General features: G+C 43.0%; 1 protein-coding gene across 2 annotated transcripts in view; it reads right to left on the bottom strand.

Annotated features, from left to right (window-relative positions):
• Window positions 1-717, bottom strand: part of gspt1 (G1 to S phase transition 1) — a 59,210-nt gene extending 58,493 nt beyond the window's left edge. The window contains exon 1 of one of the 2 annotated variants that reach the window (XM_039774166.1): window positions 233-717. In XM_039774166.1, the coding sequence (XP_039630100.1) occupies window positions 233-422 (190 nt within the window). In that variant the 5' untranslated portion in view covers window positions 423-717. The remainder of the gene's footprint in view (window positions 1-232) is intronic. The other variant, XM_039774167.1, reaches the window with a different exon arrangement.
• Between the last annotated feature and the right edge of the window lie 19,227 nt (window positions 718-19,944).

The following is a 19,944-nucleotide window of genomic DNA, read 5'->3' as shown; positions in this document are numbered from 1 at the left end:
TCAGGTTAAAGCCGAAGAGCTCGCGCCGCGGAGCACATCCTGCCAGACCCAACGCGTTTTCTTCTTTCTTCCTTTATGCTCCCCACTGGTGGATTTCTTTCTCGAGCCGCCCGCCGCACTGCCTGCACCGGGGGAGGAGGGGGCCGCTTGTTCCATCGCCCGGCCCGGCTGCTCCGCTGTATCTCCAACAGCACACCACACCACACCATACCACCCCACCCCCTCCACTTACCGCTCTCTGCGTTCTCGGAGGCCCCCTTCTGCAGGAAGGCCGGCACAAACTCGGCGGCGTGGACGTTGGGGACGAAGGGCTTGGCATTCACGTTGAGTCCGGTGAAGGCGGACTGAAGTTGTGCGTCGGTCGGGGCCTCCACCTCATCCTCCTGTTCCCACGAATCCGGGGCAGTGTCTCTCGGGTCCATCGTGCTTTTTAGCGCTTAATTATTCTGTATTTTCTCAATCGTATGTTTTCGGACAATCTGCTCGTTTCTCTTTTCACGGCCACGGAGAGCAATGGATCCGCTGTCCTTCCGTCTTAAAAGATTAAAGTTTCCCCCTACTGTATTCACCTCCTTTTCTTTATTTCTTCTTCTTAAAATACAGAGCCGGTTTCTCACGGCGACACCAGGGGGGAAAAAGAGAGAGAGCAAGCTGCGTGCCTCCGACTCAGCACTCAACGCGAGCCCTCGTGTGCGCCGACGACTCTCTCCACTGCCCGAGACGGTGCAGGATGTCGAAGTGCACCTTGGGAGCTGTAGTTCATTGGCCTGTTACTATGCCTTTAATTTGACTGAAACTTGGGCGCTTCCGAACTACATTTTCCATAAAGATAGAAGAGAATCGGCTTCACCTTTTCGCAATACTACCCGGGAGCGTGGTGTTGTGGGAAATGTAGTTTAATAGACACAAGTTATAAAAAGAGGTCTTAGCTGGGACGTTTTTATAAATTAGAACAATTTTGATGAAGACAGTCCATTTAGCAGAAGAAAGATTGTTAATTCTATTCACCTGACTTCTCCAAAAACGTTGAGTTTTGAAGTATTTGGTAATTTATTCTATCAGTAAATTCACTCTCTATATATCAAATCCTGAGCCTAAAAGTGTAACGATTTTGTGCAACAATTTTATGTTACATTTTTATGTCACGTATTTTGTCACGGTTTAAATCGGGCTTATTTTAAAACCTACATATAAATGTTTGCTATCATTCTTTTCATTGATTCTGGGGGTCCGTCACCAGTGTGTTCTGCTCCTACTCTGTTCAATAATCACATGGACTGTGTGTTGGGCAAAGGTTGTGGGGTCCAGTGGTTGTGGTGATCTGTTGGTGAAGAAAGATTCAGGAATCTTGACTTTGCTGACAATGCTGTGATCTTCGCGGAGTCAATGGAGGCTTTGATGGGGGCTCTCGAGAGACTGAGCGAGGAGTCTGAGTGTCTGGACTTGTGAGTGTCCTGATAAAAACCAAGAGCCAGGACTTTAATGACCTCTTGGGCACGGCCATCAGCAGGGGGTCTGTCTTCAGAGAGAGTGTCGACCTCGTCATTGGCAGTGACATTCATGTCTCTGGTGACTCTTCCTGTGAAGTCAGTAGATGGACTGGGAGAGCATGGGGCGGGGGTGGGGGTCATGTGATGTTGTTAGATCTTCAGACTCATATTCCGTTTTTAAATTATACGCTAAAATATCAAGAAAGTCGTGGTTTATAATTTCAATAAATCATTATTATTTCAATAATTTATTTTAATAACTTAATTCAATAAATGACATTATTTTTGATCTAGTAAACTGTCTTTCACAGGAACAAACTATTAAAAAAAATGATCCATTCATAACACCAATGTCTGTATTTAAGTGATTTAGTTAGCTGAAGGTCGAGTTATGATGACCCAGTGCATTCCACTTTAGTGATTTTTCCTGTTATTTAAATGAGTCATTCTTTTAAAAATAAGTTTTTTTTTTTATCTATAAGAATGTCAGTTAGAATGAATGGATTGTTTATTTAGTGTCTTATAAATACATAATCAAGCAGAGTGGACCTCGGATTAACGGGAATACTCCAGTAAGAGAGAAAATATTTTATTCTCATTTCATGATTTTAACTCCGTTAAATAATAATCATTTTTTCTTTTACATATTTATAGAATGTCGTGATTTTGACTTCAATAAATAATAATTTTTTCTTTTGTACATTTACAGATTTTACTAATATTCTGGCCACAGCTGGGGGACTTGGCCCCCTAGTGAAAATAATAATAAACTACTCTGATGTATCACTTTTCTTCATTGTTATACCTGTGGCTCCTCCCCTGAATGGGGTTCAAATTCATGTTTTATGTCTTGTATTGTATGTATTCATTCTATTTATATCCATTTGCCATTGATGGTGTCCCCCCAAGAGGTGGGGCCACCTGCCAATCACCGCCAGGAACTATAAATCAGGAGGGTCTCCCACAGTTCCTGGAGGTTCATTTTGAATGCACTTAGGAGTTTTGGTGAGTTACTGCGACTTTTTCTGTGCTTTGTGATTTCTGGATAATTTGAAGCTGTGCTCCATTTTTAACTTTGCTGTGGACGCTGTGTTGGGACTTTGGTGACTCCTTTATGGCTTTGTGCTCGTTCAAGCTTCTTTGTGTAACAGAGCATTTGGTGGAAATAAACTTTTTTTTTTTTTTATTTTATTTATTAATTTTATTACAATCAATACATAGCAATCAAGTTTTTACAAAAAAAAAAAGAATTATGCTATAAACTTTTTATTTCATGAAGACCTGGTGTTCACCTTTACATCTAGCTGGGGTTTTGGTGACAAATTAACCCTCCCGCTTACCCCCGGTGGGCCATTTTGGAATGTTTCTTGGGACTTATGTTACATCCGTGTCCGTAGCGCTACTGGGGCTTGGATTGGGGGGTTATGGGGGGTTATTCCTGAGCACAAGGAAGCAGAGGGTGATGGTGCGAGGAACCTTATCAGAATTGGCCGATGTTAAGAGTGGTGACCAGCAGGGGGCAGTGCTGGACGCTGCTATTTTTAATATAAATAAATGATTTAGAGAGGAATATAAGGAACAAGCTGGTTAAGTTTGAAGATGACACCAAGGTAGGTGGATTGGCAGATAATTTGGAATCCGTTATATCATCACAGAAAGACTTGGATAGCAGACAGGCTTGGGCAGATTTGTGGCAGATTAAATACAGGGTGGGCCATTTATATGGATACACCTTAATAAAATGGGAATGGTTGGTGATATTAACTTCCTGTTTGTGGCACATTAGTATATGTGAGGGGGGAAAACTTTTCAAGATGGGTGGTGACCATGGTGGCCATTTTGAAGTCAACAACAACAACATTTATTTCTATAGCACATTTTCATACAAACAGTAGCTCAAAGTGCTTTACATAATAAAGAATAGAAAAATAAAAGACACAATTATAAAACAAAATAAATCAACATTAACATCAAATAAGAGTAAGGTTCAATGGCCAGGGGGGGGACAGAAAAAAAACTCCAGACGGCTGGAGAAAAAATAAAATCTGCAGGGATTCCAGACCATGAGACCCCCCCCAGTCCCCTCTGGGCATTCTACCTAACATAAATGAAACAGTCCTCTTTGGATTTAGGGTTCACACGGAAGGGCTTGATGATGATGATGGTCACGTAGACTTCTGCCTTTTAATCCATCCCTCATTGTTGGAGCATCATGAAGCTTTGAGTAGGTGGAGGTGGCGCAGGCCGCCACCACAAAGAAACCGGAAAAAGAAACAGAAAAGAGAGTTGGGGTCAGTACGGATTTTAGAGCCACCATGAATAGTTATTATGATGAATTGAACATACAGAGTATCAAGATTAAGTTAAATTACGATTAAAATGAAGTTATAAAAAGGCCATGTTAAAGTAATGTCTTTTCAGCAGTGTTTTAAAGTGCTCTGCTGTATCAGCCTGGCGAATTCCTATTGGCAGGCTATTCCAGATTTTAAGTCGGCCATTTTGGATCCAACTTTTGTTTTTTCAATAGGAAGAGGGTCATGTGACACATCAAACTTATTGGGAATTTTACAAGAAAAACAAGGGTGTGCTTGGTTTTAACGTAACTTTATTCTTTCATGAGTTATTTACAAGTTTCTCTTTGTTTACAGCCATTGACATGTCGCAGAGGTTAACACGTGAGGAGCAGATAGAAATTGTGTTGATGTCTGGTGAACGCAGTAACCGGGTCATTGCAGCAGATTTCAATGCAAGACACCCTACGAGACCACCCATCTCCCATGCTACAGTTAGCAAACTGCTTGCTAAGTTTCGTGAAACTGGTTCAGTGTTGGATTTGCCAAAATGTGGACGCATGAAAACTGTCACTAATGAAGAAACATCAGTGGCTGTCCTAGCTTCATTCAGCAAGAGCCCACAGCGTAGCACTCGCCGCATGTCACTGGAGAGTGGCATTAGTCGAACATCCCTTCGGCGGATATTAGCTACTCACAAATGGCACCCTTACAAACTCCAGCTACTGCAGCATCTCAACGAGGATGACTCAGATCGGCACTGAATTTGCAGAATGGGCAAAACAAAAATTGGAACAGGACCCTCAGTTTATGCAGAAGATTTTGTTCAGTGATGAGGCAAACGTTTATGTGAATGGTGAAGTTAACAAACAAAACCACCGCTATTGGTCTGACACTAACCCACATTGGATAGATCCCTCCAAGACTGTTGGAACAAAAAAATTGATGGTATGGTGTGGTATATGGGGTACAAAGATAGTGGGGCCATTCTTCATCAATGGAAACCTCAAGGCCACTGGATATGCGAAATTGCTACATGATGATGTGTTTCCCTCTTTATGCACTGAAGCTGGCACGTTCCCTGAGTTTTCCAGCAAGATGGTGCACCACCACATTATGGGTGTCAGGTCCGAGCATTCCTAGATGAACAGTTTCCTGGAAAGTGGATTGGTCGTTGTGGGCCAGTTGAATGGGCCCCAAGGTCTCCGATCTGACCCCTTAGACTTTTATCTTTGGGGTCATCTGAAGGCAATTGTCTATGCTGTGAAGATACGAGATGTGCAGCACCTGAAACTACGGATACTGGAAGCCTGTGCTAGCATTTCTCCTGCGGTGTTGCTATCAGTGTGTGAAGAGTGGGAGAAGAGAGTTGCATTGACAATCCAACACAATGGGCAGCACATTGAACACATTTTATAAGTGGTCAGAAACTTGTAAATAACTCATGAAAGAATAAAGTTACGTTAAAACCAAGCACACCATTGTTTTTCTTGTGAAATTCCCAATAAGTTTGATGTGTCACATGACCCTCTTCCTATTGAAAAACAAAAGTTGGATCCAAAATGGCCGACTTCAAAATGGCCACCATGGTCACCACCCATCTTGAAAAGTTTCCCCCCTCACATATACTAATGTGCCACAAACAGGAAGTTAATATCACCAACCATTCCCATTTTATTAAGGTGTATCCATATAAATGGCCCACCCTGGTATAATGTCAGTAAATGTAAAGAATTACAAATAGGAAGTCAAAATGTGAGGTTTGAATACACAATGGGCGGTCTGAAAATTGAGAGAACACCTTATGAGAAGGATTTAGGAGTCATAGTGGACTCTAAGCTATCGGCTTCCTGACAGCCGTGAAGAAGGCTAACAGAATGTCAGGTTATATAGCCTTGATGTGGTGTGAATACATAATGAGAGGTCTGAAAATCCAAAGTATACAATGAGAAGAACTTAAGAGTCATAGTGGGCACGACACTATCAACTGCCAGCCAGTGCTCAGCTATTAAGAAGGTTAACAGAATGTCAGGTTATATAGCGCCTTGATGTGTGCAGTACAAGTCACAGGAGGTTCTGCTCAGCTTTATAACACACTGGTGAGGCCTCATCTGGAGTCCTTTGTGACATTTTGGTCTCCATTGAGACAGACCTGGGGTTCATATTGGACTGGTCACTGTCTATGTCTACGCAGAGGACAGACATGATCAAAAATGCTTATAGGATGGAAGGTTATATAGCGCCATGATCTATGGGGTAGAAGTCAAGGGAGTTTATCTTTAAATAAATGTAAAGTGATACATGTAGGAGCTAAAAATGTTAACGCTGAATACACAATGGGTGGTCTGAAAATCGAAAGTCCACCTTATGAGAAAGATTTAGGAGTCATAGTGGACTTCCCGACAGTGTTCAGAAGCCATTAAGAAGGCTAACAGAATGTCAGGTTATATAGCGCCTTGATGTGTGGAGTACAAGTCACAGGAGGTTCTGCTCCACCTTTATCACACACTGGTGAGGCCTCATCTGGAGTCCTGGGTGCAGTTTTGGTCTCCATACAGACAGAACAGCACAAGAGAAGGTCCAGAGAAGAGCGACTAGGCTGATTCAGGGCTACAGGGGATGAGTTATGAGGAAAGATTAAAAGAGCTGAGCCTTAAAGAGATGAAGAGGAGACCTGACTGAAGGGTTTAAAATTATGAAGGTTATTAGTCCAGTGGATCAAGACGGGGACTTTAAAATGAGATCATCAAGAACACGGGGACACAGCTGGAAACTTGTTAAGGGAAAATTTCGCACAAACATTAGGAGGTTTTTCTTTACACAAAGAACGATAGACACTTGGAATAAGCGACCAAGTAGTGTGATGGACAGTAAGACTTTAGGGACCTTCAAAACTCGTCTTGATGTTGTGTTAGTGGAATTAAGTGGAGAGGACTGGCCAGCTTCGTTGGGGTGAATGGCCTGTTCTTATCTCGAGTGTTCTAATGTTCTAAAATTTTCTAAAACAAGCCACTAGAGTTACATAAATGGTGCCCCTTTGTGTCCAGAGTGCACTTCCTTTAACTCTCATAATCAGTGCCCCTCGGCGTCCCCAGTGTGCTCCCATTCATTTCATAAACTGTGCCCCTTGAGTGACGGTGCCCTAGGCGGGCCACCTGTGTCACCTGATGGATTGACTGGCCCTGCTCAGTTGCCAGGAGGGTTCTGCAGCACCTCACTGTGGCCAGACGTGGTGCTGTGGGCTGCAGCGGCTGACTGAGCTGACAGTGACATGGGAGGACGGGATAGCGGTGACGCATGACAGGGAGAAAGTAAAATACTCGGAGCTGGTGGCTGAGTGCAGGTAAGCTGAATGGTTTGTGAGGCTCTGCTCAGCCAAGGTGGGAGTCAGGAGGTCTGTAGGCCTATCAAACAACATGCCTGGTCGAGGACCTGGGAGGCAGACTGCAGAAGGCAGCCAGAGGAGATTGGCAGAAGACGCAGAGAAGACAAGCTTCTGGTTGTGGCTGAGGAGGAGAAAGGACAAGACTTGGGGAACGAGTGACTCCAGAGGAAACGCTGGCTGCAAGGGGGGTGCCAGTGTGACGTGTTTCTGAGTGGATGAGTTGTCATTTTCTCAAACTACATAAGGAAAAAAACAGAAATTTTAGTAATTGGCAAAAATGGATATAGTGAGGGTATTAGAAATAAACGTGATGCATTAGGATTAAAAGTAAAGACGGAATAAAGAATTCAGGGGTCATTATTGACTCTGACCTGAATTTTAAATTGCATATTAATCAGATAATTAGGACAGCATTTTTTCACTTAAGAAACATAACAAAAGTTAGACCTCTTATAACTTTACAAGATGCTGACAAATGAGTTTACTCTTTTGTTTTCAGTCAACTAGGAGCCAAAGGCTGGCGTCCTTCAACATCTGCAATAAGACGCTGCAGATGTTCTATCAGACAGTTGTGATGAGCGCCCTCTTCTACGCGGTGGTGTGCTGGAGAGGCAGCAAAAAGAAGAGGGACAAACTGGTGAGGAAGGCAGGCTCTATTGTAGGCACGGAGCTGGACAGTCTGACATCTGTGGCAGAGCGACGGGCGCTGAGCAGACTCCTGTCAATCATGGAGAATCTACTGAACAGGATCATCTCCAGACAGAGGAGCAGCTTCAACAGACAGACTGCTGTCACCATCCTGCTCCACTGACAGACTGAGGAGACCCCACACTATGAGACTCGGGGGTGTAAACGTTAACATTATACAAAGTTATTGTCTGTTATACCTGCATTGTTATCACTCTTTAATCTAGTATTATTCTTTATCAGTATTCTGCTGCTGGAGTGTGGGAATTATTAAAGTATCTATCTATCTATCTATCTATCTATCTATCTATCTATCTATCTATCTATCTATCTATCTATCTATCATATAGTGCCTTTCATATCTATCTATCTATCTATCTATCTATCTATCTATCTATTATATAGTGCCTTTCATATCTATCTATCTATCTATCTATCTATCTATCTATCTATCTATCTATCTATCTATCTATCTATCTATCTATCATATAGTGCCTTTCATATCTATCTATCTATTTATCTATCTATCATATAGTGCCTTTCACATCTATCTATCTATCTATCTATCTATCTATCTATCTATCTATCTATCTATCTATCTATCTATCTATCTATTATATAGTGCCTTTCACATCTATCTATCTATCTATCTATCTATCTATCTATCTATCTATCTATCCATCTATCTATCTATCATATAGTGCCTTTCATATCTATCTATCTATCTATCTATCTATCTATCTATCTATTTATCTATCTATCATATAGTTCCTTTCATATCTATCTATCTATCTATCTATCTATCTATCTATCTATCATATAGTGCCTTTCACATCTATCTATCTATCTATCTATCTATCTATCTATCTATCTATCTATCTATCTATCTATCTATCTATCATATAGTGCCTTTCATATCTATCTATCTATCTATCTATCTATCTATCTATCTATCTATCTATCTATCTATCATATAGTGCCTTTCACATCTATCTATCTATTGTAAGAACTGGAGACCAGAGGCGTGGAAAGGTTTGGGGCAGCCACCCGTTTAATGCGGTTTCCCGGTCATTGCAGCAGATTTCAATGCAAGACACCCTACGAGACCACCCATCTCCCATGCTACAGTTAGCAAACTGCTTGCTAAGTTTCGTGAAACTGGTTCAGTGTTGGATTTGCCAAAATGTGGACGCATGAAAACTGTCACTAATGAAGAAACATCAGTGGCTGTCCTAGCTTCATTCAGCAAGAGCCCACAGCGTAGCACTCGCCGCATGTCACTGGAGAGTGGCATTAGTCGAACATCCCTTCGGATATTAGCTACTCACAAATGGCACCCTTACAAACTCCAGCTACTGCAGCATCTCAACGAGGATGACCCAGATCGGCACTGAATTTGCAGAATGGGCAAAACAAAATTGGAACAGGACCCTCAGTTTATGCAGAAGATTTTGTTCAGTGATGAGGCAAACTTTTATGTGAATGGTGAAGTTAACAAACAAAACCACCGCTATTGGTCTGACACTAACCCACATTGGATAGATCCCTCCAAGACTGTTGGAACAAAAAAATTGATGGTATGGTGTGGTATATGGGGTACAAAGATAGTGGGGCCATTCTTCATCAATGGAAACCTCAAGGCCACTGGATATGCGAAATTGCTACATGATGATGTGTTTCCCTCTTTATGCACTGAAGCTGGCATGCTCCCTGAGTTTTTCCAGCAAGATGGTGCACCACCACATTATGGGTGTCAGGTCCGAGCATTCCTAGATGAACAGTTTCCTGGAAAGTGGATTGGTCGTGTGGGCCAGTTGAATGGCCCCAAGGTCTCCGATCTGACCCCCTTAGACTTTTATCTTTGGGGTCATCTGAAGGCAATTGTCTATGCTGTGAAGATACGAGATGTGCAGCACCTGAAACTACGGATACTGGAAGCCTGTGCTAGCATTTCTCCTGCGGTGTTGCTATCAGTGTGTGAAGAGTGGGAGAAGAGAGTTGCATTGACAATCCAACACAATGGGCAGCACATTGAACACATTTTATAAGTGGTCAGAAACTTGTAAATAACTCATGAAAGAATAAAGTTACGTTAAAACCAAGCACACCATTGTTTTTCTTGTGAAATTCCCAATAAGTTTGATGTGTCACATGACCCTCTTCCTATTGAAAAACAAAAGTTGGATCCAAAATGGCCGACTTCAAAATGGCCACCATGGTCACCACCCATCTTGAAAAGTTTCCCTCACATATACTAATGTGCCACAAACAGGAAGTTAATATCACCAACCATTCCCATTTTATTAAGGTGTATCCATATAAATGGCCCACCCTGGTATAATGTCAGTAAATGTAAAGAATTACAAATAGGAAGTCAAAATGTGAGGTTTGAATACACAATGGGCGGTCTGAAAATTGAGAGAACACCTTATGAGAAGGATTTAGGAGTCATAGTGGACTCTAAGCTATCGGCTTCCTGACAGCCGTGAAGAAGGCTAACAGAATGTCAGGTTATATAGCGCCTTGATGTGTGCAGTACAAGTCACAGGAGGTTCTGCTTTATAACACACTGGTGAGGCCTCATCTGGAGTCCTGGGTGCAGTTTTGGTCTCCAGGGACTACAAGGGATGAGTTGTGAGGAAAGATTAAAAGATCTGAGCCCAACGCTTGTGTTAAGTTTAAGTCTTATTAGGTGCAAATACACAATGGGAGGTCTGAAAATCCAAAGTAAGCCCAATGAGAAGGACTTAGGAGTCATAGTGGGCACGACACTATCACCTGACAGACAGCATTCAGAAGCTAACAGAATGTCAGGTTATATAGCCTTGATGTGTGCAGTACAAGTCACAGGAGGCGCAGAAGCTTTATAAAGCACTGGTGAGGCTTCATCTGGCGCCCCGGTACAGTTTGGGTCTCCAGGCTACAAAAAGGACAAAACAGCACAAGAGAAGGTCCAGAGAAGAGCGACTAGGCCAAGTCCAGGGCTACAGGGTGTGAGTTATGAAGAAAGATTAAAAGAGCTGGAGCCCGACGCTGTGTTAAGTTTAAGTCTTATTAGGTGTGAATACATGAGAGGTCTGAAAATCCAAAGTATACCTAATGAGAAGAACTTAAGAGTCATAGTGGGCACGACACTATCAACTGCCAGCCAGTGCTCAGAAGCTATTAAGAGGGCTAACAGAATGTCAGGTTATATAGCGCCTTGATGTGTGCAGTACAAGTCACAGGAGGTTCTGCTCAGCTTTATAACACACTGGTGAGGCCTCATCTGGAGTCCTTTGTGACATTTTGGTCTCCATTGAGACAGACCTGGGGTTCATATTGGACTGGTCACTGTCTATGTCTACGCAGAGGACAGACATGATCAAAAATGCTTATAGGATGGAAGGTTATATAGCCATGATCTATGGGGTAGAAGTCAAGGGAGTTTATCTTTAAATAAATGTAAAGTGATACATGTAGGAGCTAAAATGTTAACGCTGAATACACAATGGGTGGTCTGAAAATCGAAAGTCCACCTTATGAGAAAGATTTAGGAGTCATAGTGGACTTCCCGACAGTGTTCAGAAGCCATTAAGAAGGCTAACAGAATGTCAGGTTATATAGCGCCTTGATGTGTGGAGTACAAGTCACAGGAGGTTCTGCTCCACCTTTATCACACACTGGTGAGGCCTCATCTGGAGTCCTGGGTGCAGTTTTGGTCTCCATACAGACAGAACAGCACAAGAGAAGGTCCAGAGAAGAGCGACTAGGCTGATTCAGGGCTACAGGGGATGAGTTATGAGGAAAGATTAAAAGAGCTGAGCCTTAAAGAGATGAAGAGGAGACCTGACTGAAGGGTTTAAAATTATGAAGGTTATTAGTCCAGTGGATCAAGACGGGGACTTTAAAATGAGATCATCAAGAACACGGGGACACAGCTGGAAACTTGTTAAGGGAAAATTTCGCACAAACATTAGGAGGTTTTTCTTTACACAAAGAACGATAGACACTTGGAATAAGCGACCAAGTAGTGTGATGGACAGTAAGACTTTAGGGACCTTCAAAACTCGACTTGATGTTGTGTTAGTGGAATTAAGTGGAGAGGACTGGCCAGCTTCATGGGGTGAATGGCCTGTTCTTATCTCGAGTGTTCTAATGTTCTAAAATTTTCTAAAACAAGCCACTAGAGTTACATAAATGGTGCCCCTTTGTGTCCAGAGTGCACTTCCTTTAACTCTCATAATCAGTGCCCCTCGGCGTCCCCAGTGTGCTCCCATTCATTTCATAAACTGTGCCCCTTGAGTGACGGTGCCCTAGGCGGGGCCACCTGTGTCACATGATGGATTGACTGGCCCTGCTCAGTTGCCAGGAGGGTTCTGCAGCACCTCACTGTGGCCAGACGTGGTGCTGTGGGCTGCAGCGGCTGACTGAGCTGACAGTGACATGGGAGGACGGGATAGCGGTGACGCATGACAGGGAGAAAGTAAAATACTCGGAGCTGGTGGCTGAGTGCAGGTAAGCTGAATGGTTTGTGAGGCTCTGCTCAGCCAAGGTGGGAGTCAGGAGGTCTGTAGGCCTATCAAACAACATGCCTGGTCGAGGACCTGGGAGGCAGACTGCAGAAGGCAGCCAGAGGAGATTGGCAGAAGACGCAGAGAAGACAAGCTTCTGGTTGTGGCTGAGGAGGAGAAAGGACAAGACTTGGGGAACGAGTGACTCCAGAGGAAACGCTGGCTGCAAGGGGGGTGCCAGTGTGACGTGTTTCTGAGTGGATGGGTTGTCATTTTCTCAAACTACATAAGGAAAAAAACAGAAATTTTAGTAATTGGCAAAAATGGATATAGTGAGGGTATTAGAAATAAACGTGATGCATTAGGATTAAAAGTAAAGACGGAATAAAGAATTCAGGGGTCATTATTGACTCTGACCTGAATTTTAAATTGCATATTAATCAGATAATTAGGACAGCATTTTTTCACTTAAGAAACATAACAAAAGTTAGACCTCTTATAACTTTACAAGATGCTGACAAATGAGTTTACTCTTTTGTTTTCAGTCAACTAGGAGCCAAAGGCTGGCGTCCTTCAACATCTGCAATAAGACGCTGCAGATGTTCTATCAGACAGTTGTGATGAGCGCCTCTTCACGCGGTGGTGTGCTGGAGAGGCAGCAAAAAGAAGAGGGACAAACTGGTGAGGAAGGCAGGCTCTATTGTAGGCACGGAGCTGGACAGTCTGACATCTGTGGCAGAGCGATGGGCGCTGAGCAGACTCCTGTCAATCATGGAGAATCCACTGAACAGGATCATCTCCAGACAGAGGAGCAGCTTCGAGACAGACAGACTGCTGTCACCGTCCTGCTCACTGACAGACTGAGGAGACCCCACACTATGTGACTCGGGGGTAACGCTAACATTATACAAAGTTATTGTCTGTTATACCTGCATTGTTATCCCTCTTTAATCTAGTATTATTCTTTATCAGTATTCTGCTGCTGGAGTGTGGAATTATTAAAGTATCTATCTATCTATCTATCTATCTATCTATCTATCTATCTATCTATCTATCATATAGTGCCTTTCACATCTATCTATCTATCTATCTATCTATCTATCTATCTATCCATCTATCTATCTATCTATTATATAGTGCCTTTCATATCTATCTATCTATCTATCTATCTATCTATCTATCTATCTATCTATCTATCTATCTATCATATAGTGCCTTTCATCACTATCTATCTATCTATCTATCTATCTATCTATTTATCTATCTATCATATAGTGCCTTTCACATCTATCTATCTATCTATCTATCTATCTATCTATCTATCTATCTATCTATTATATAGTGCCTTTCATATCTATCTATCTATCTATCTATTTATCTATCTATCATATAGTTCCTTTCATATCTATCTATCTATCTATCTATCTATCTATCTATCTATCTATCATCTATGCCTATCTATCTATCTATCTATCTATCTATCTATCTATCTATCTATCTATCTATCTATCTATCTATCTATCTATCTATCTATCATTTCCCTGCATGCTCTGCTGGTTTTCTACTGGGTACCAAAATCCGAGGCTACTGCCATCTAGCGTGCAGATGGAATAACAAACCCCTAGCAATATCTTTTCTTTTCAATTGGCTGTCCGTCCATCCTTTCTGATCCTTCCTTTTGGGTCTGCTCTTCCTTTCCTCCCAGGCTGGGATGCTTATCTGCCTATTGGGGGTCTCCTGTCCGGGTAAGGAATCATCCCCTCTGTTTGCCAGGATGCCCGTCCAGCACATGTGGCATGTACAATAGATAAATCTGCCATTTTTGTCCATCAGTCTCAATATACACTCAATAACCCGTCATGACAAAGTGAACACAAATTTTCAGAAAGGTCTGAAATTTATTACAAATTCCAAACCAAAATCTCTTCTTCTTAGACGTATTCAGACCCTTTGCTGTGGCACCCCACCTTGTGCTCAGGTGTCTCCTGTCTGCTTCAGTTCTTCTTGAGATGTTTCTACAACCTGATCGGAGTCCACCTGTGGCAAACTGAATTGACTGGACATCATTCAGGGAGACACGCAACTACATACATGTATAAAATGTCCAACCATTCACACCGCATGTCAGGACAAAATCCAAGCCATGAAGTCCAAGGAACTTTCTGTAGAGCTCCACGATCAGATTGTGGGAAGGCATATTGGCCGAGTTTCTTTGCAGCCTTTGTCGATTTTTGTAAAGCGTTCGACTCAGTTGATCGAGCTGCCCTGTGGGACATCCTGAGGGTTCACGGGGTCCCCTCGAGGTTGCTAGATAACACGGCCGGCCTGTACACTGGTACATTGAGTGCTCTGTGTTTTTCCCAGTTGATTCTGGGGGTCCATCAGCGGTGTGTTCTGCTCCTACTCTGTTCAATAATCACATGGACTGTGTGTTGGGCAAAGGTTGTGGGGTCCAGTGGTTGTGGTGATCTGTTAGTGAAGAAAGATTCACGGATCTTGACTTTGCTGACGATGCTCTGATCTTCACGGAGTCAATGGAGGCTCTGATGGCGGCTCTCAAGAGACTAAGTGAGGAGTCTGAGTGTCTGGACTTGTGAGTGTCCTGATAAAATCCAAAGATCCAGGCCTTTAATGACCTCTTGTGCACGACCATCAGCAGGGGGTCTGTCTGCGGAGAGAGTGTCGACCTTGTTGAGAGGTTTACTTACCTCGGCAGTGACATTCATGTCTCCGGTGACTCTCCTGTGAAGTCAGTAGACGGATTGGGAGAGCATGGGAGGTCATGAGGTCACTGGACAGAGGTGTGTGGTGCTCCCGATATCTCAGCAAAACGACGAAGGTCCAAGTCTTTAGAGTCCTGGGGCTTCCTGTTTGTGAGACATGGACGCCATCCAGTGACCTGAGACGAAGACTGGACCCCTTTGGTCTCTTCAGAGAATCCTTGGGTGACGCTGGCTTGACTTTGTGTTGCTCATGGAGTCTTGAATGAGGCACATGACCTGCATTGTGAGGGAGCGTCAGTTACGGCACTACGGCCATGTGGTTTGATTACCTGAGGGTGATCCGGCTCATTGTTGAGGACCCGAGTGGCTGGACCAGGCCAAGGGGTCGCCCACGTAACACTTGGTTGCGGCAGAGAGAGGGTCATTTCTGGAGGGTGGGACTGGACAAGCCTGCAAACCGGGATCCCGAGTTGCTTCGTCGTGTAGTGGGTGCGACAACGCGCTGTACCAGTGCAGGCTCCCCAACTTGACTTGACTTGATAGACCATGGCAAAGGAGTGAAACCGTTTCTAAAGCTTGGAGTGTTCCCAGGAGCACGTTGGCCTCAAGAATTGCGGCGTGGAAGAAGATTGAAACCACCAGGACTCCTCCTAGAGTTAAGTAAGCAGGAAAGAAGAGCCTTGGACAAGGAGGTGACCAACAACCCAATGAGGACTCCATAAGTCTCCTGCAGAGACGGGCGAACCTGTCGGAAGGATGAGCATCTGAACAGCACTCCGTCAGTGGGTAGTAGTGGCACAAGGGGGGCACCGTCATGCTGGAACAGAAAAGGGACTTCGAGAAACTGCTACTACAAAGTTGCAATTGTCAAAAATATCTTTGTCAGCTGTAGCAGTAATTGTCCCCTTCCCTGAAACCAGGGGGCCACAGCCAGCCCCCCAGCTCCACCAAACTTCACAGTAGGCACTATGCAGTCCAGAAGCATCCGGAAGCGTACTCCTGGCATCTTTTATTTTTGCTATTTTTTTATGAATAAACATTCTTTTCTAAAGATTTTTATTGCCTTACTTTATATTGGCCAGGGGTTGATGGTTTTCCCCTCCCTATTTTTAACAAATAAAAAGACTTCAGTATTATACTGGCCAGGGGTTAACTATTTTCTTCCTCCCCGGTTGGGTATTTTGTGTATATTTCTGGGACCTTTCACGGTACATTTTTAAACTTTAAGAGTTCCGCACATTTTAGGCCCAAGCCAGCCACTCGAGTACAAGCTAGGCTGCCTTTAGGTTCACCTCCTCTGGGGAGGCTGGTTGGGATTCAGGCCTGCTCATGTGGATACCTTTGAAGGCCTTACACCTCTTTGGCCATTTCTGGCGAGTGAACCACAACAGAATGTGTCGCCATTCAAATCAAAAGAAAAGCACAAAGGAGTTGCTTGAAAGGCAATCGTGAGCAAAGAAATTCTCAATACAATATCCTTAAATCGTGACAATATACAGCAGAACCCGCGTATCTGTGGACTCAGTTAGCTGCAGCTTTACAAATAGAAATAGATAGAAATAATAAAATACATAAGTAAGTAAATAAATCAAAATGATTCACAGGTTTCAATTGTGTGCCACTCTGAGGAAACGTTTTCACCACTTTGGGTACACGGCGGCGCGGCGCTGCAATCTGCGCGCGTCAAAAACCCAGCATGCACCGGCAGTGGGGGCGTGGCTCTGTGTCTGATGTCACTTACTCTGCGCCGATGCGTTCATTCGAGAGAGAAAAAGCACAAGTTAACAATGTACAATGCATTTTATTAGTAATGTTGATAATGTCTTATTGTGCGCAATTTATCCATTCAATTTTATTACAGGGATGTAAGTAGATTAAAAAATGACAAATACTGTATGGGGTTCACTGTTATCTGCGGTTTTGGGCATCTGCAGTTGGTCTTCACTTGCAGATACGGGGGCACTGCTGGAATATCAGAAATGCCGATAAATCCAGTGAGTCGCACGAAACATAAAGAGGAGAACTCAGCGACACCACAGAGCCAGCAATGGACTTCCCATGAGCCGTAATAAAAGTGGGAGCAGTCCATCACTGGAGACTGACAGCCGGGGAACCACCCATGAATCAAAAGGAACATCATTCAAGAAGATCAAAAACAAAGACTAATACACATAATCAGCAGAAAGCCACATTGACATAAATAAATAGAACAAAAAAAAAAATACTACAAAGAAACAAAACTCCTGAAACATGAAAGGCAGAAAAAGTGAAACCTGCTGAACTCACCAAAGGACATTTAGAAAGGCTGTCACCTCGGACAGAGCTGCTCCGTGACGTTGGTCATCTGGTAGGTTCTGAAGAGCAGCCATAGAATCTGTGATTTGTTTCCTGCCTTGCATACTGTGTTGGTTGGGATTGGCTCCATGACCCTGTAGTTAGGATATAGCGGGTTGGATAATGGATGATGTTCTCCCCTTGTCTGTGTGAGTTTCCTCCGGGTGCTCCAGTTTCCACCCACAGTCCAAAGACATGCAGGTCAGGTGCATTGCCAATCCTAAATTGTTCATAGTGTGTGCTTGGTGTGGGGGTGTATGTGTGTGTGTGCCCTGCAGTGGGCTGTTTTCTGCATTGCGCCCAGTGCTGGCTAGGATTGGCTCCAGCGGACCAATTGATCCTGTAGTTAGGATAATGGATGGATGGATTATCAGGGGCTTCTGTTAAAAAGTCTGAACACTATTCGTAAGGCGCTATATAGTACATTGTGTGAGAGATCTCCCATCAGAACTGGAAGATAGATAGATAGATAGATAGATAGATAGATAGATAGATAGATAGATAGATAGATAGATAGATAGATATATATAATAGATAGATAGATAGATAGATAGATAGATAGATAGATAGATAGATAGATAGATATGAAGAAAGGCACTATATAATAGATAGATAGATAGATAGATAGATAGATAGATAGATAGATAGATAGATAGATATGAAAGGCACTATATGATAGATAGATAGATAGATAGATAGATAGATATGAAAGGCGCTATATAATCGATAGATAGATAGATATGAAAGGCGCTGTATGATAGATAGATAGATAGATAGATATGAAAGGCACTATATGATAGATGGATTGATAGATATGAAAGGTGCTATATAAAAGATAGCAAAATAGATAGATAAATAGGTGGATAGAAATGAAAAGCACTACATGATAGATAGATTGAAATGAAAGGCACTATATAATAGATAGATAGATAAATAGATAGACAGATGTGAAAGGCACTATATAATAGATAGATAAATAGATAGATAGATCTTTATTTTGTCCCAAGAGAATACGTATTTGTTTACAGAAGCTCAAGAAATATTGTAACAAATAGTGCGTATTGGCGCCCCCTTGAGTCAAATGTTATGTCTACTTTAACTGTCTCAATTTCCAGTCATTGCCAACTGCCACAAAACACACCTTAAGCTAAATTACACAAGCACATGAAAATCTTCGACGTAGCAGATCAATCGATTGAACAAATTCAGTCAGAACACTAAAGTCGACCTTCTAGCCACGCAGACGTCACGATTGACTATTAAACGCGCATCTTTATAATATCCGATCCCTCCAAGTCGCTGGCACGCCGCCCTCCCCGTCGGTTTCCGTTCAGACTTAGTCGCGCGCTCGTCTGCCATTACAGTGAAATCTTATTTGGGCGACGCGCGCCCTCTTCTGGCCATTTTGTAAAAGTTTAACTCCCTCGTTTTTCCAGCTGCTTTGTTCCAGCTGATGTCTTCGCTCACTTCGAATTCTATTTTTCTGACAACCCTAAACGAGCCCGGCTTGGGAAAGACTGTCCGGGGATGGACGAGCGGGATAGCTTTAACGCTCACAAATCCTTGCTGCTTTCAAATTGTTAACTTGGTTAAAAGGGTCGCAAATAAATGAGAATCAAAGAACGCTCAGGGGAGTTCACAATTATATATGGATAGGCTCAGTGTGTATTGTTGGCAAACAATGTCCCGTTACACCAATCAGTTATATTATATAGCGCCATTCCAGCTGCTGGTCTCTTATGCATGAAGCTTGCGTGTACACCTCGCATTTCTCAAAAAACGAAGATATACACAATGTGGGGTCAATTTGACCTTAAAATGTGCCTCACTTTAGGTTGCCCACTGTGGACTCTTATATTTGTGAAGCCATGGAGCCAACAGTAGGGCCCACCCAGGCTCGTTTTCTGACAATGGTGCCCTCCCGCATGTTTATTTGATGTTGGGCTCAACTGGACTAACAGCAGGGTGCTGCACTGTGCGTGTTCCAACTACGCATAAGCCATCGCGCACGCGTTGTATTGTGCCAGCTTCTGCCCGTGGAGGCTACCGCATATTTTACCAATTGCTTTTACTTTTTGATTTACCCGTCGTGTTTGTTTAATTTTGTCCTAAACGTTCCTCCATGTGTAGTGCAGAATGTGGATGGGTCATTTGAGAACTTAAAAACAGAGGGAAGTCAACCTGAAAGAGCAGGGTTATGGCAGTATACCCTAAAATTGTGGTCCTATTTTGAAAGCAATGAGACGCCCAAGAAAGTGGAGTCCATTGTTCAATAAATGGATACGTAAAGCCGTAGAAGCAATGCATTTTGGGTAAAGGTAATTTAACATAGCTTGGTAAGTGGTACCAACACCCACCAAGAATCGTTTTTTTGAGTGCATTCAAGGAACACAAAAACATTTTTTTTCTTATGTTACTTTTCCCCATGTACTGTACTTTGTACTGGTGGTTGGGAAAAAAATTAATTGGAATGTTTTCTTGGCGAAAGTACCTAAGAGAGATCCTCCTAAACGGCATTGATAAGTGACCAATGCCAGACCG

This window comes from Polypterus senegalus, chromosome 13, assembly GCF_016835505.1.
Source record: "Polypterus senegalus isolate Bchr_013 chromosome 13, ASM1683550v1, whole genome shotgun sequence".
Taxonomy (NCBI): Eukaryota; Metazoa; Chordata; class Cladistia; order Polypteriformes; family Polypteridae; genus Polypterus; species Polypterus senegalus.
This window is presented reverse-complemented; position numbering and strand designations above follow the sequence as displayed.